Below are 17,880 nucleotides of genomic sequence, written 5' to 3' on the forward strand. Positions count from 1 at the left end.
AAACAGCTGCACATCCGGACACAAGTTGGTCAAACTTGTTGATGACACCACCATCATCTCTTTTTTTTGTTGGCTTCATCTCTGACGGAGATGAGTCAGCCTACAGAAGTGACATAGTCAGTCTGGTGTCATGGTTGCAGCACCAGCCACTTGCAACTCAATGCTCTGAAGACAGTGGATATGACAGTGGACTTCAGGAAGGGCCCAGTCCCCCCTCCCTCCTGTCATCCTTTGTGACACCCCAGTGATCTCTGTGGAGTTGTTTTGTTTCCTGGGCACCATCATCAGCCAGGACCTCAAGTGGGAGCTGCACATCTCCAGGACCCGGAGACGGGCAGCCTGCCACTGCCACTCTACAGGTCACACCACCTCAGACCACATGCACACTCACTTAATCTCACTGTACATATTCTGTACATAAATTTTAAATGAATCTATCCATCACGTGCAATACTATGTCATGTGTGTATGTGCATTTGTATGTTTGTTGTAATGCACCACCTGTCAACACCAAGACAAATTCTTTGTAATTGCAATAAAGCTTTTCTGATTCTGATTCTGATTGATATTTTCCTTGCTGTTCTAGATGTGGTAGTGCAGTGTGTAGGGCAGTGGCATCTTCTGTGGACCTGTTGGCTCTGTTTGCAGACTAATGTGGGTCAAATGGCAGGTAGATTGGTCTTGATGCATTCCTGAAATAATCTCTCAAAACTTCATAATGATTGGGGTGGTGATAAATTTAATTGATGCAAATCCACATTTATAAAACATTACATATTTTAACATTTAAAGATTTGGTACCACAGAGTTAGTGTTGTAAATGACTATTACAGCTGACAAAGACTTTGTTAAATGGGATATTTCCAGCCATCAAACTATGGCCTTTTTTCCAATGAGACGTACATATTTATAATTGTGCATCATTGTCTCACACTACTACCTGGAGCTAATGAAGGAAAACGCTGCATGGTTCTACTTCAGACACTGAGTGCCATAGCAATCTAAATCCTCAGTCCTCACTTCTGTCGCTACAGTTTCTTGCTGCTCGATCCTTTACCAGCCGTGGGCTGTGTTCGAAAAAGCATGCAGAAATGCCATGCTGCATGCTGATTTGCACATCTGCACCATACATATATTATTGAACAGACATTGTAACTTACATGCAAAGCCTTCCACTGAACGCAACTGCTCACATTTCATTTTCTTTCCTCTTAATTCTTTCAACAGTAGTTCAACAAGCTTAATGTGTTCATGTTACTGTACTACAGTACATGTATTGTAGTAGTAGTAGTAGTAGTAGTAATAAAATTAAATGAACCCTTGTCTACTCTAAACTAGTAAAATAAAATCTTGATGTACCATAATATTTTCCCTTTATTTTTCATGTCCACAAGGCAGCTTGTTGATTTACTGATGTATTGATGAAGTAAAATTATTCTGCTAATTTTCATCTTTACTTTTAAAGGGTTTATTAGGACCATCCGGGATACCAGGGCCAGCAGGACCAAAAGGAGAACGGGTGAGTGTGTTTGTTTTGGGTTCTTTTTTGTTCTGTTTAGTTTTTTTATAGGACATCTGACACACAGAACAACACATCTTTGGAGTTTTTCAAAATCATTACAGGGTGAAAAGGGAGATGCAGGATTACCTGGATCTACTGGGGCTCAAGGCATCCCTGTGAGTTTCTAATATTCCTGTTTGTGTGTGTGTGTGTGTGTGTGTGTGTGTGTGTGTGTGTGTGTGTGTGTGTGTGTGTGTGTGTGTGTGTGTGTGTGTGTGTGTGTGTGTGTGTGTGTGTGTGTGTGTGTACATTACATATGAAAATCCAGCCCTTCAGTCTTGGGAGGACCTTTGATTTGTGTGTGTGTGTGTGTGTGTGTGTGTGTGTGTGTGTGTGTGTGTGTGTGTGTGTGTGTGTGTGTGTGTGTGTGTTTATTGCAATGACACATCCATGCAATCAGTAAATGCTGTACAGCACAGGCATTTAGTATTATTTAAAATAACAGTTACTATTATTATTTCTACTACATGATGGCCTAAACAGCACAGAAGATCAAGACTTACTGGTCCAGCCTGTCAAACAAAGATTTGTTAGATACATGTCTCAAATATTTAATGTATGTGACATTATTATCTACTGATACAAAAGGGGATATTTCTGTATGAAGCTGTAACCCCCATTAAAAAAAGGAGAACAGCGAAGTTTGGAAACCACGTGTTTGCCATCACACAATAATTGATATTTTGTTTTTCCAGGGTTTGGTAGGACCACAAGGACTGAAAGGGAACCGGGTAGGGTCTAACTTTTGTGTTTTTAACGTTAAGCATTGTTTCATCAGCAGCAGGCATCTCTGGGGTCTGTACCAAGAAGTGAGCTCAGCTTAGTGTGTCTGATTTGCTATAGATAGGCTAAACATTGTTCTACTACAGTACCAAGGAGCTTGTAATCAGAATCAAAAAAACATTTATATGTAAAGATACTTTACATCACTATGAATTTGACTTGGTGTAGCTGTAAATGCTGCACCAAGGAAATGATTAAGATACAATTGTCTAGTGATGAGCATAAGCTTTATATAAATAAAAAGGTGGAGAATTTGCAAAAGCAGAGGGAGTCAAAGATCGGTCTGACCAGAGGATGGAGGTCACAGCGACTGGCTTGTAGTTGTTAGGAACATTGGAAGGTGTCCTCCAGTTTTTTTAAAACACCTGACTGATCTAAACATAAAACAGTCCCCACAAGGCATCTAGCCTGTTTTAATGATAACCAGCTTTATGATAAATATATATATATATATAAAAATATGTAAAACCTTAGGTTAGTTACTGTGCCACACAAACTCACTTCATGACACAGGCCTGTGGTAAACTGACTGTGATGAATATTTATTTTCTCAGTAGTGGGGACCAAACCATGCCAACAAAGTACTGTACGTTAGCTACTATTAAATCCATTCTACTGTGAATAAAGCAAATCGGACGTTTGCTACTGTTTCTAAAGTGTGGCACTGTTTTCTTCCCATTAACCCGTGACTCTTAATATTTCCACTCCCATGTGTATATATTACAGTACAGCTGTCTCTGCACATTCAACTGGCTTTCAGTCACAAACGGTCATATCTCTATCTATACACACGGAAAACAGGAAACCTTTGAGATGATTAACTTTAATATGAGAGTCCAGATGAAAGTGTTGAGATTGAAGCTTTGGTGGTGTTGGTGTTTTATACTTTGTCCTGTCTTCCTTTGTTTCCGCAGGTCTTCCTATCCCCTTTTCCTTCCCTCCATCTTGCACTGTGGCTTGTGGCTCTTTTTATTGCCAGGTTGCCCTCTCTCCCTCTCACAACCCTTGGCCGTTTCTCCTTCCCCTGCATTTTAATGTATTCCTTGTTTAATGTTTCTCCTATTACACCCGCTCTTCACTCCACCTTTTACTTACTGTAACAGTGCCTCTCCCTTTTAGGCATTTGTGTCAATAGAGCTTGTTAATATGTTTTGGCCTGTGCTATGCCAGGAAAAACTTAATACAATACTTGTTAATACAGAGTGAAAGTCAGGGCGAGCCTGCACCTGACAGTCAAAAGGGTGGCATGTATGCTGATGCCAGCACTGCTCGTGAACATACATACAGTGTAATAGTTTAGCATATAGCAATGTAAAATTGAAATGAAATGTTGCTAGAAGATACTCAAACTAATGTTGTTATACACAGTAGGTCACTTCATGAACATGCAACAACATTTAGTAGAAGAAATGCATTTATAACCTTTGAAGTATCAAAATCAGCTTGTATGTAATCAGCATGTAAACAGTAAAGGATTAGAGAGAAAATTTGATTTCAGGTGGAAGGTTTAGAAAAACTAGCTGAAACCTTCTTGTAAACTTTCTTGTAAAACTAGCTGACTAGCTGATTAATATTTGCCTAACACTAAATATTTACACAAGCATCAGTTTTTAGTTTTTTGGGTTAAAACGGTGAAAGAAGACACAGACAGGAGACTGAGGAAAAATATTGTAGAGGTTATTATTACTTCGCAAATACTGCTAAGCTAGGTCTTGGAAATATAATGTGTTTTACTGAGCTACACTAGTATTATAGTGTAGTGTTTGTATGATCTACACAGCAACTCAGCCTAATGGTAAACTAAGCAGAGATGTCAGACTTTACATTAGATAAAGCTATAAACAGTTATGTGATATTTAAAAACCCTCCTTTGTAAAGTTTTACTAGCTCATATGTATGTCTTTGCGTTGGATATGTGTTTATTGTTTTCATTTAGCATTGTTTCATCAGCAGCAGGCTCCTCAGAGTTTTGCAGTCCCAGTGATGAGCATAAGCATTATATAAAAAGGTGGAAGGTTTAGGAAAACTGGGGGGAGTCAAATGTCGGTCTGACCTGATCTGAGGATGGAGGTCAGTGACTGGCCTGTAGTTGTCAATAACACTGGAAGGTGTCCTCCAGTTCCAGGTGTGATTTGATAACGCCTGACTGATCTAAACATAAAACAGTCCCCACAATGCATCTAGCCTGTTTTAATGATAACCAGCTTCATGATATATATATATATCATAAATATATATATCATCATAACCACAAACACTCTATTCTCACCCTCCGCGGGTGGTCTCATCCACTTTCCAAGCTCGGGTCCTCTACCAGAGGCCAGGGAGCTTGAGGGTTCTGCGCAGTATCCTTGCTGTTCCTAGGACTGCACTTTTCTGGACTGAGATTTCGGATGTTTTTCCAGGGATCTGTCGTAGCCACTCCTCCAGTTTTGGGGTCACAGCCCCTAGTGCTCCCATCACCACAGGCACCACTGTGACCTCCACCTTCCAAGCCTTCTCCAGTTCTTCTCTGAGCCCTTGGTATTTCTCTAGTTTCTCATGTTCCTTTTTCCTGATGTTGCCATCGCTTGGTATTGCCACATACACCACTACGGCTTTCCTCTGCTCTTTATCCACCACCACAATGTCTGGTTGGTTCGCCATTACCATTCTGTCAGTCTGGATCTGGAAGTCCCACAGGATCTTGGCTCGCTCGTTCTCTACCACCTTGGGAGGTGTTTCCCACTTTGACCTTGGGGTTTCCAGTCCATACTCCGCGCAGATGTTCCTGTATACTATGCCAGCCACTTGGTTATGGCGTTCCATGTATGCTTTGCCTGCCAGCATCTTACACCCTGCAGTTATGTGCTGGACCGTCTCTGGGGCCTCTTTGCACAGTCTACACCTTGGGTCTTGTCTGGTGTGGTAGATCTGGGCCTCTATGGCTCTGGTGCTCAGGGCCTGCTCCTGTGCAGCCAGGATGAGTGCCTCTGTGCTGTCCTTCAGCCCAGCCCTTTCAAGCCATTGGTAGGATTTGTTGAGATCAGCCACTTCAGTTATGTTCCGGTGGTACATCCCGTGCAAGGGCTTGTCCTCCCATGATGGTCCCTCTTCCAGCATCTCATCCTCTGTTCTCCACTGCCTGAGACATTCACTCAGCACGTCATCTGTCGGGGCCTTATCCTTGATGTACTTATGGATCTTGGATGTTTCATCCTGGATAGTGGCTCTCACGCTCACTAGTCCTCGGCCATCTTCCTTGCGGCTAGCGTACAGTCTCAGGGTGCTGGATTTGGGGTGGAACCCTCCATGCATGGTGAGGAGCTTTTGTGTCTTAACATCTGTGGTCTGTATCTCTTCCTTTGGCCACCTTATTATTCCTGCAGGGTATCTGATCACTGGCAGAGCGTAGCTGTTTATTGCCCGGGATTTGTTCTTGCCATTGAGCTGGCTTCTTAGGACTTGCCTTACTCGTGGGAGGTATTTGGCTGTTGCTGCATTCCTTGTTGCCTGTTCAAGGTTGCCGTTTGCCTGTGGTATTCCAAGGTACTTGTAATTGTCCTCAATGTCTGCTATTCTTCCTTCTGGGAGTGAGACCCCTTCTGTGTGGATTACCTTGCCTCTCTTTGTCACCATCCTCCCACATTTCTCGAGTCCGAATGACATCCCGATGTCCGAGCTGTAGATCCTGGTGGTGTGGATCAGCGAGTCGATGTCTCGCTCACTCTTGGCGTAGAGCTTGATGTCATCCATGTAGAGGAGGTGACTTATGGTGGCCCTGTTCCGGAGTCGGTATCCATAGCCAGTCTTGTTTATTATTTGGCTGAGGGGGTTCAGACCTATGCAGAACAGCAGTGGGGACAGTGCATCTCCTTGGTATATGCCACATTTGATGGATACTTGGGCAAGTGGTACAGAGGCAGCCGGTAAAAGTGTCTACCCCCACCGTGTTTGGGTTTCAAATTTGCCGCGTCAGTGCCGGGTTTGTACTGCGGGAGGAGTGTGTTACGTCCTTCTGGCCTGTAGGTGGCGATTGACTCCCACTTTTGGTCCTAAAACATCGTAGTTGCTTCCGTCATATAGCCTCTTGTAGAACGACCAATGATCAGGTCTTTGGTGGCCTAGTGGTTAACGTGCATGGCCACAACGTTTTTTTTTTGTCCGGGGTTCGAGTCTGGGTGGAAGCAGTTTTTTTTATTTTAATTATTGGAAAAACAGTGTCTCATCATCATCATGTGATCACGAGATGACAACGTTGTATTACTTAGTGCATATATCGCCAAGACCATGAACCGCTGGTCGCGTTATAATATGAAGTTATGAACGTAAGTAAATTAGAGCAAATTATGGCAGTTTAAAACCGAAAATAGGAAGCTGAACGGTGCGCCCTCCCGCGTGCAGCGTTCGATTTGTGGCAGACAAGCTACTGTAACCCTGATTTCTTGCTGTTGGTACGGGCAATTTTCTTTACGTGGAATGCTTCTTTAATGCACCACACGGCAAGACAGTACGGCACATGTACACTTTTTTCTTTACGCCGCTCTTATCCAACGCGCGTCACCTTTTTCCTGTCCCCCGTCAACAAGGACAGGTAGGAACTAATGTTGATGACAAATAAAATCACAGTAGCTGAAATGTCACGTTTCCCAAACATAAAATAAAAAAAATAAAAAGGAATACTAACTAAGGTTACACTACTACAATTTTAAAAAGTGAATAAGGATGATCTAGACCAGAGGTCTGCCACCGGTAACACCCACGTTTTAAACGAAAAAAACAAACACTGGGAGCCGCGGAGGGCGGCAATATTATATTATTTGAGAACATTCAACATTTGTTTTTTAATCCAAAGAAGACATAAAAGTCGGGGCTCAGAGATCTAGCCGATGATAAAACATTGTCAAGGCATCGACAAGGACAGCTAACTCGCTTTTCCCTGCTTCAAACAGCTGTTTTAACTGAGAGCAACCGGCATCACCGGTCAATCTGTAAACGTATTAATTTTTTTTTGTAAATAAAAATAAGGTTTGCCCTGTTCAAACCTGCACTTCCATTCAACAGACGGACATGAAAGAGGGAATAACGAAATAAACAGCTGGTTAACTTTGTGGGAACATGGCTGTAGCTCTGCAATGACTTTATGTGGTACAGGTGAAAGCAGTAATAACGAAATAAACAGCTGGTTAACTTCGTAGGAACACCTTGTAGTAGGAACTGGTATATTTAGAAAACCCAGTAGTCCTAGTGTTAAGGTGTGTGAACTGGGGAGGAGACGGCAACAGCGACGGAAGAGCGACTGAATAGAGTTGATGTCTTCCCCGCTGACAGGCGCATTCATTTGATAATGCACGTATCTTGGCTGACAGTTCAGTTAAAAACCACACTGAATCTTTATTAAACCGTCCCTGAATAACAAATATGAACTGCAGTTTCTTCCTTGATTATCCATGATTATTATGAAAGAAGCGCAAATCTTCGCCAGTCCAAATTGTGCAATTAATACTGTGTTTACAATAAAGGTAATAAATAATAATATTAGTATTTTCATTTTAAAAAGCACTGCATATTTTAAACGAATGTCGAAGTGCTACAAATAACTTAGACCAGAAAGCTACGATAAATACATACGTTTTTTTTGCAGAGTAAACATGTAGAACAAACTATTTGCTGCATTAATGAGTCTTAGACCTGCAGCTGATCACGCCGCCCGATGCTGCCCAGTCTCTCACAGAGCTTTGTCCCGGAGCTGAGGTATTTCTCACCTGCTGATCGAGTAGTAGCAACACATTAGCATGTCTATGCGCCTCTACGAAGGAGGGGGAGGGGTGTGTAGATTTCCTTTGCGACTGTGAGCAAACATGAGACAAACAAAAGCTTGGTCGAACTCAGATCCAAGTCATCTGAGTACGAAACACATCACATTTCATTCGATCTCGTGTTTCATTCGAGCGGCAGTCTGGAGCTCTCTGCTAAGACTGCTGCCCCGCGACCCGTCCACGGATGAGCTTCCATTAAAAATTAAAAGCAGTTTTAGCAGTTTGTTTTTCGTTTTTCTCTAAACGAAAAAAACAGCTTAAAATTCAAGTCCGTGTGTTTTTGTTAAAAAATATTTTTGTTCGGTTTATTGGTTTGTAATGCGGTGCTTTTATTCGGGATAGATAGACGGATGGGAAATCAAAGTTTTGAAACATACACGGGCCGAATAAGTCACATCAGCCACTCATTCAGTTACAATGACACGCACAGTCAAAACAAATTCTCGCTACATCTCGTGCACCACTGCCCCGTTCCTCTCGTAGCCCGCATTTGCACATCCATACATTTGTGTATTGGTCACTCTCTGTCTGGACACATGACTCCGAAACACGTCACGTGTTTGTGTAAGAGATTGATGTCTCCACCAAATTATAAGCAGAGGTAACGAGAGAACGACTTTTTGTTTTCCGTTTGTCTCTAAACAATAAAACATATTAACTCCAATTCCGTGTCTTTTTGTAAAAAACAAATATTTTTGCCTGTTTTATTGGTTTGTAAGGCGGTGCTTTGATTAAAATCTGTTTGCAGCTCAACGAAAGAGAAACGAAAACGCCGGTGAAAGTGGCTGGATGGACGGATGGGAAATGAAAATGTTGAAACGTACACGGGTCGAATAAGTGCTCTCAGCCTCAGTTACAATGACACGCACAGTCAAAACAAGTCAAACTGCAGTTCTGCAGACACCGAGTAAACGCGTACAGTGGCAGCGGTTCAAAGTGACTAGGGTTTTTACTGCAGTACCGCTGCGTCGCCACGGTGCAGCGAGTGCGTCGCTGACTAAAGATTTTTAATCCTGCAGCCGGCTGGAAAAAATCAGGACGCTAGTCTCGTTTTAACCACCAGGTGGCGCAGCGTTGATTAGAAGCCTCCAAAGCACTACAGCGTAACTGAGGTCCGACTGTTCATTTCTACCTGTAACACACATATATTACACCAGACCTATTTTACTATTAAGTATCTGTTGTGTGCTAAAACATGGGGAGTGTGAAGGGCAACAACTTGTTGATGGCTTAGCTGTTTTCTGTTCACTGCGAAGTTATAATTGTTCTGTGTGGTTTAAAACAGGCAGCGCCACAGCAGCAACACATTCTTGTTTTCATTCTCCTCAGCTTTTTCGTGTCTTTAAATAGAAGGCGTCTCTTAAAAATATGTACACACCCACCGCTCTAACATCTGATACAACATATTGGCTTCACATAATACCATGATTATGCGTCGCGGTTTAATTAATATAATTGAATGCGCAAGTAAAGACGTAGAGCGCAGTCCATCTGCGACTACAGCCGCTTATTTAGGTTTTAAACTTCCACAACTTGTTAATGAATGTTTTCCAATAGTCGTAGATTTTACGTAAATAACCGTAATAATCATAGGAATTTGTTTTACAGCAGTTGTCGGTCGTAATTTTGACAGGACGCCAGAAATCAGCAGATCTACAGCGACGCATTACAGCAACATGTTTGTTCCTACGCGTTTACTCTGTGTCTGCAGAACTGCAGTTTGACTTGTTTTGACTGTGCGTGTCATTGTAACTGAGTGGCTGAGAGACTTATTCGACCCGTGTACGTTTCAACATTTTCATTTTCCATCCGTCCATCCAGCCACTTTCACCGGCGTTTTCGTTTCTCTTTCGATGAGCGGCAAACGGATTTTAATCAAAGCACCGCCTTACAAACCAATAAAACAGGCAAAAATATTTGTTTTTTACAAAAAGACACGGAATTGGAGTTAATATGTTTTTTATTGTTTAGAGACAAACGGAAAACAAAAAGTCGTTCTCTCGTTACCTCTGCATATAATTTGGTGGAGACATCAATCTCTTACACAAACACGTGACGTGTTTCGGAGTCATGTGTCCAGACAGAGAGTGACCAATACACAAATGTATGGATGTGCAAATGCAAGCTACGAGAGGAACGGGGCAGTGGTGCACGAGATGTAGCGAGAATTTGTTTTGACTGTGCGTGTCATTGTAACTGAATGAGTGGCTGATGTGACTTATTCGCCCGTGTACGTTTCAAAACTTTGATTTCCCACCCGTCTATCTATCCTGAATAAAAGCACCGCATTACAAACCAATAAACTGAACAAAAATATTTTTTAACAAAAACACACGGACTTGAATTTTAAGCTGTTTTTTTCGTTTAGAGAAAAACGAAAAACAAAAAACCTCTGCTTTTAATTTTTAATCGAAGCTCATCCGTGGATGAGTCGTAGCAGAGAGCTCCCGACTGCCGCTCGAATGAAACACGAGATCGAATGAAATGTGATGTGTTTCGTACTCAGATGATGGCAAAGGAAATCTACACACCCCTCCCCCTCCCCGTAGAGGCGCATAGACATGCTAATGTGTTGCTACTACTCGATCAGCAGGTGAGAAATACCTCAGCTCCAGACAAAGCTCCGTGGGAGACAGGGCAGCATCGGGCGGCGTGATCAGCTGCAGGTCTAAGACTCATTAATGCAGCAAGTAGTTTGTTCTACATACGTTTACTCTGCAAAAATAAACGTATGTATTTATCGTAGCGTAGTCTAAGTTATTTGTAGCACTTCGACATTCGTTTAAAATATGCAGTGCTTTTTAAAATAAAAAAATACTAATATTATTATTTATTACCTTTATTGTAAACACAGTATTAATTGCACAATTTGGACTGGCGAAGATTTGCGCTTCTTTCATAATAATCATGGATAATCAAGGAAGAAACTGCAGTTCATATTTGTTATTCAGGGACGGTTTAATAAAGATTCAGTGTGGTTTTTAACTGAACTGTCAGCCAAGATACGTGCATTATCAAATGAATGCGCCTGTCAGCGGGGAAGACATCAACTCTATTCAGTCGCTCTTCCGTCGCTGTTGCCGTCTCCTCCCCAGTTCACACACCTTAACACTAGGACTACTGGGTTTTCTAAATATACCAGTTCCTACTACAAGGTGTTCCTACGAAGTTAACCAGCTGTTTATTTCGTTATTATTCCTTTCACCTGTACCACATAAAGTCATTGCAGAGCTACAGCCATGTTCCCATAAAATTAACCAGCTGTTTATTTCGTTATTCCCTCTTTCATGTCCGTCTGTTGAATGAAAGTGGGCGTGGCCATCCACGTCCCAGAGCGGTGACACTGGGGGGAAGGGGAAACGCTCATCAACACGCAGGACAAAGATCTGCGTTTCTCTGCTGCTACAGCCTCGGCTGCGTTGTGCTGTTAGTCTCCCTTTCACCTGTACCATATGAAATGTGTTCCTACGAAGTTGCTCAGCCGCTTTCAGAATTCCCCATGCAGGTTTGAACAGGGCAAACATTATTTTTATTTACAAAAAAAAATTAATACGTTTACAGATTGACCGGTGATGCCGCACAGGTTGCTCTCAGTTACAGCAGCTGTTTGAAGCAGGGAAAAGCGAGTTAGCTGTCCTTGTCGATGCCTTGACAATGTTTTAGCATCGGTTAGATCTCTGAGCCCCGACTTTTATGTCTTCTTTGGATTAAAAAACAAATGTTGAATGTTCTCAAATAATATAATATTGCCGCCCTCCGCGGCTCCCAGTGTTTGTTTTTTTCATTTAAAACGTGGGTGTTACCGGTGGCAGACCTCTGGTCTAGATCATCCTTATTCACTTTTTTAAATTGTAGTAGTGTAACCTTAGTTAGTATTCCTTTTTATTTTTTTTATTTTATGTTTGGGAAACGTGACATTTCAGCTACTGTGATTTTATTTGTCATCAACATTAGTTCCTACCTGTCCTTGTTGACGGGGGACAAGAAAATGTGACGCGCGTTGGGTGAGAGCGGCGTAAAGAAAAAAGTGTACATGTGCCGTACTGTCTTGCCGTGTGGTGCATTAAAGAAGCATTCCACGTAAAGAAAATTGCCCGTACCAACAGCAAGAAATCAGGGTTACAGTAGCTTGTCTGCCATAAATCGAACGCTGCACGCGGGAGGGCGCACCGTTCAGCTTCCTATTTTCGGTTTTAAACTGCCATAATTTGCCATAATTTACTTACGTTCATAACTTCATACTATAACGCGACCAGCGGTTCATGGTCTTGGCGATTCATGCACTAAGTAATACAACGTTGTCATCTCGTGATCACATGATGATGATGAGACGCTGTTTTTCCAATAATTAAAATAAAAAAACTGCTTCCACTCAGACTCGAACCCCGGACAAAAGAAAAACGTTGTGGCCATGCACGTTAACCACTAGGCCACCAAAGACCTGATCATTGGTTGTTCTACAAGAGCCTATATGACGTAAGCAACTACGATGTTTCAGGACCAAAAGTGGGAGTCAATCGCCACCTACAGGCCAGAAGGACGTAACACACTCCTCCTGCAGTACAAACCCGCCACTGACGCGGCAGATTTGAAACCCAAACACGGTGGGGGTAGACACTTTTACCGGCTGCCTCTGTAGGAACAAACATGTTGCTGTAATGCGTCGCTGTAGATCTGCTGATTTCTGGCGTCCTGTCAAAATTACGACCGACAACTGCTGTAAAACAAATTCCTATGATTATTACGGTTATTTACGTAAAATCTACGACTATTGGAAAACATTCATTAACAAGTTGTGGAAGTTTAAAACCTAAATAAGCGGCTGTAGTCGCAGATGGACTGCGCTCTACGTCTTTACTTGCGCATTCAAATTATATTAAATAAACCGCGACGCATAATCATGGTATTATGTGAAGTCAATGTGTTGTATCGGATGTTAGAGTGGTGGGTGTGTACATATTTTTAAGAGACGCCTTCTATTTAAAGACACGAAAAAGCTGAGGAGAATAAAAACAAGAATGTGTTGCTGCAGTGGCGCTGCCTGTTTTAAACCACACAGAACGATTATAACTTCGCAGTGAACAGAAAATAACTAAGCCATCAACAAGTTTTTGCCCTTCATACTCCCCATGTTTTAGCACACAACAGATACTTAATAGTAAAATAGGTCTGGTGTAATATGTGTGTGTTACAGGTAGAAATGAACAGTCGGACCTCAGTTACGCTGTAGTGCTTTGGAGGCTTCTAATCAACGCTGCGCCACCTGGTGGTGAAAATGAGACTAGCGTCCTGATTTTTTCCAGCCGGCTGCAGGATTAAAAATCTTTAGTCAGCGACGCACTCGCTGCGCCGTGGCGACGCGGCGGTACTGCAGTAAAAACCCTAGTCACTTTGAACTGCAGCTTGAAGGGTCTTGCCCAAGGACCCACACTGGATGCCTATTCGCCCTAACGGTGATTCGAACCAGGAACCCCCGCATGCAAGTCCTGTGACTTTACCGATTGAGCTATCCAGCAAGCTTCATATATATATATATATATATATATATATATATATATATATATATATATATATATATATATATATATATATATATATATATATATATATATATATATATATATATATATATATATATATATATATATATATATATATATATATAAAATGTGAACATATACACATTGTTTACATATAAATATGTAAAACCTTAGGTTAGTTACTGTGCCACACAAACTCACTTCATGACACACAGACGTGTGGTAAACTAACTGTGATAAATATTTATTTTCTCAGTAGTAGGGACCAAATCTTGAAAACAGAGTATTGTATATTAACTCCTATTAAATCCATTCTACTTTGAATAAAGCAAATCAGACATTTGCTACTGTTTCTAAAGTGCAACACTGTGTTGTCCCGTAATGTCATGACATGGACCACAAAGTGTACTTCTGCCTTGCTTCTTCATGTAATCCTGGTGTGGCCAACCCAGGCTTCCAAGGAGTCTGTCCTGCTTGTTTTGCAATTCTCCTTGCAAATCCAGCTTCTGATTGCCTGAACTTACCTGTTCCAGGTAATCAGCAGTATTATTGAAAAGCATGCAGGACAGGGGCCCCCGGGGAGCAGTGCTGGCCACCACTGACGTAGTCCCTTCAACACCTGTCCCCATGAACCCACTCCACTTGAAACTGGCAAGCAGTGCTCCCTCATCACTGGCAAAATGTAAGCTTTATTTAGATGTGAACATACCTACATGTATATCTCTGAAATCAACATTTGATAGACAAGTGGATTTGTCTGACTGATTCTGAATGAAGCCCATATCTGAACATAACAGAGACAGAATTCGTTTTAATGGCCAAGTTTGCACAGAACAAAAAAGGGATTATATGTGGTCTGACTCCGTCTTTGTTCCCTCTTGTGACAAAAAAAACAAATTATTCACCATTTTAATTATAGTTATTTACAAAAATGAACAAATAAATTAATTTATTCATACACTTTGGAACAATTTTTGCATTGTGCTGGAGAACATTGCTGTCATGAAAGTGTGACAATCTAGCCTTCCACTCATTGGAAGTGCTGTTGTCTTTGTTCTGTGTGGTTTCTGTGCTCCCTCTTGCTGTCTTTGTTAGTCTTGTTTTTCTTTGTATGTCTAGTATTATTTTGATCACCTCCACCTTTGTCCTGATTATTTGAGCTTCCCTCCCTCATGATTCAGTGTCAGTTCATTCACCACGTCATGGTCCTGTCGATGTTTTGTGCTGTCCTGTGTGTTGTGACATGTTAATGTGTTGAAAATCTGTTTGTCACTATGCAAATTAGTCTATCGTTTTGTATTGTTTTGTCTATATTTAGTATTTTGGTTTATTTACCTGCATAGCAAAGATTTTTACTTAGTTATCCTTCGTGTTTACTGTGTATCTTGTCTTGTGTTCAAATTCAGTTCAGTTAAATATAGATTTCAGTCTGTCTGCATGATTGTGCCCTGGGCCCTCCCCTCCTGTCAGCTTTGGTTCTCTGGCCTGAGCTCTAAGTTGAGCTGGTCTGGTGCACAGAGTAGTTTAGACGTTAGTAGCCCCTGGCAAGTGCAGCCAGCCTCAGCAGCTCCAGAATTGCAAAATGTAAAATGCATTTTCAAATTACATTACCAACTTGCATATTTGAATTGCCAATTGACAAACGTATTGTGAATTGGATTTTGAGTCTGAAAACTTTCCCTACACAGCATCACTTAAACACTAGGAAAGAGGTGACATTTAATGTAAAGTCCTTCATTCATGTTAGGGTTATGTCATTAAAGAATGATATTAACTTTACCTATTTCATCAGTTTATGGTTATGTGAAATAATTACATTAAATAAAACAAGTCTTTCCTCAATGATTCCCTTATGGAAATTGTGTCCTTTTCATTTGACCTATTCCCTCACTGGAGGTGAGCAGCCACATATAGGGGCGTGCTTCAGCAGCTTGTGTGAAGTTTCTCATTTACAGATCTGGCAGGAACAGTGAGGTTTGAACCTACATCCTCCTGCTTCCTCAGGCTAACGCTATTCCCAGTGAGCCACCAGAGGACTATTGCCACCATGTGAATGTAATGTGAATATAATATAATATTTTGGTATGTAATGTTGATTGGTTATATATCGGTTATATTGTTTATTCAATTGGTAACACTTTAGTCCGATAAGCAGAAGGTTATCAGTTCAACTCCATCAGTTTGCTGTAATCAGTGTTTTTTGAATAAAGCGTATCAGGATGTTCTTAACAGTCACTCTGGCTGGTGCAGTTAAGGTGGGAAATCTGAACTGTGAAGAAAGGCATTAGACACTCCCAAAACAGTAATTCAGTTGATGGTGCTGTTTTTGTGAATCCTGGATAGTATAGTGTTTAAGGTGTGTACCCTCAAAGTTTTTGACCCAGGTTCGAGGCTTGGTGGGAACAGTCTTTCAGTTTTTATTTCTGAAAAGACAACGTTGGTATCGCATTATCATTTTGCCCAGACTATATCACATGATTAATAAATTCGGACCTGTATGAGGAAATATGTCAGTTTTTAAAGTAAAGGGAAAGACAGAGTTTCTGTTAGATCTGGCGTTTCTGTGGGCCAATAACAGACAAAAAAGCTGGGGCGTGTGATTACAGACAGCTCTGCTGTATTGAGGGTTTAAATTATTCCTGTGGGAGAATGAGATGTTGCAAATAAATCTGAGCCATTTTCCTACCAAATCGTGAACACGCAGATCTCTATCGCTGTGTTCCCACGTGTAGTCGTACCTTTATTTACATTGTGCTGAGTTCAGCCTGCGATTTAATGTGCTCGAGTTTGCTACCCAGCTGTAAGTAGTCAAATGTTTCTGAGCTGAACAGCTCTCACACTATTGATATCTTTGCTCTTTATTAGTGGGAGAGCTGAACAGCTCTAACACTATTGATATCTTCGCTCTTTCTTTTTCTTCTTATTATTTCGCCCCGTTTGTTTGTTTCGGTCGCTTTCATCCTCTCAACGCTTCGTCGTAGTATCGCCGTTCAACTTTCTAAACGTGTGTCGTCTTTGGGAGATGGGGGCTATTACTTTTCACGTTTTCAGCTTTTCAACTTTTAAGGTTATTCAATGTTTTTCATCGTTTTTTTATAATGGTCGTCTATGGGAATCCTTGTCAACTTCTCGTCAACTTTATCTCGTGATGGCGCCGTCATACTTTATCATAGAATCGTTTCATGTTCTCAACGTACGTCATCGTTAGACGATCAATGCTGTTAATTTTCATGTTTTTAGCTTTTCAACTTTTAACGTTATTCAACTTTTTTCATCGTTTTTTATAATGGTCGTCTATGGAAATCATCGTTCAACTTTTTGTCAACTTCCCTCTTTTCATCAGCGTCTATCATCGTCATACTTTGGCGTAGAAACGTCATTTCAACTTAAAAGCGTCTATCATCTTTCAACTTTATCAATCAGCGTCCTCGTATCTTCTATACTTTTCAACTTGTGAGCGTTTAAATTTAGTGCGTTTTTTGTTACATTTTCAGCTTTTCCATTAGTGTGTATTGCGTCAGCTAGAGTGCGTGATGTCACAGCTAGAGAGTGAGAGGGTGCGCTTTTTAAAGACAGAACTTCTGTCTTTAACCCATCACTACAGCCACAATTTTTACTCTATCAATGTAATCATTTCACTAAATCGTAGTCATACTTGTCTTCTTTCTAATGATGTGTCTGGCTTTACCCTCAGACCTATACTTTAGTCGCTATCGACCTCAAAGCGCAGAGAGGTCCTACAATTCTCCCATAGACTCTAATGATAATTTTCGGCAGACGTCTGGAGAAAAACACAGGAGGAGAAATATTTTGAAATTGGGACTGTGGCAACAAGCTTTTGTCCTCAAACATAAAATTAACTCCACATGTTCACGGAAGCCTTGGGATTCATAAAATGAAAATATTTTTGTAATAATTATTATGGTTTTGCTGGAATAAACCTATTTATCAAGGGTGAAACTCTGCTTTCATAGAGCAGAGTGAGCCTGATTTTCCCGCCTTTCGTCTCCATGGCGACGGCGCAACTGCAGATTTGACTGACAGGTCAAACTGCTGATGCTCAGTGTACAGAGCAGTTCCATGCTTATTACTCATTAGTCAACTACACTATTGAATTGTGTAGTAATTAAGCACACACTTCCTCTAAATACTTTCAAAATAAAAGCACCAAACCAAATACTTAGCTTTAATAGCAATA

The 17,880-nt window shown here is 41.2% G+C and overlaps 1 protein-coding gene across 19 annotated transcripts in view; it reads left to right on the top strand.

The window, feature by feature from the left end:
• Window positions 1-17,880, top strand: part of col13a1 (collagen, type XIII, alpha 1) — a 203,537-nt gene that overhangs the window by 172,117 nt on the left and 13,540 nt on the right. For 18 of the 19 annotated variants that reach the window (XM_055502806.1, XM_055502799.1, XM_055502800.1 and 15 more), the window contains 3 exons: window positions 1,466-1,519; window positions 1,624-1,677; window positions 2,257-2,292. In XM_055502806.1, coding sequence (XP_055358781.1) covers window positions 1,466-1,519; window positions 1,624-1,677; window positions 2,257-2,292 — 144 coding nt within the window. Of the gene's footprint in view, window positions 1-6; window positions 575-1,465; window positions 1,520-1,623; window positions 1,678-2,256; window positions 2,293-17,880 lie in introns of those variants that run through there. The other variant, XM_055502805.1, reaches the window with a different exon arrangement.

This window comes from Betta splendens, chromosome 15, assembly GCF_900634795.4.
Source record: "Betta splendens chromosome 15, fBetSpl5.4, whole genome shotgun sequence".
Lineage (NCBI taxonomy): Eukaryota > Metazoa > Chordata > Actinopteri > Anabantiformes > Osphronemidae > Betta > Betta splendens.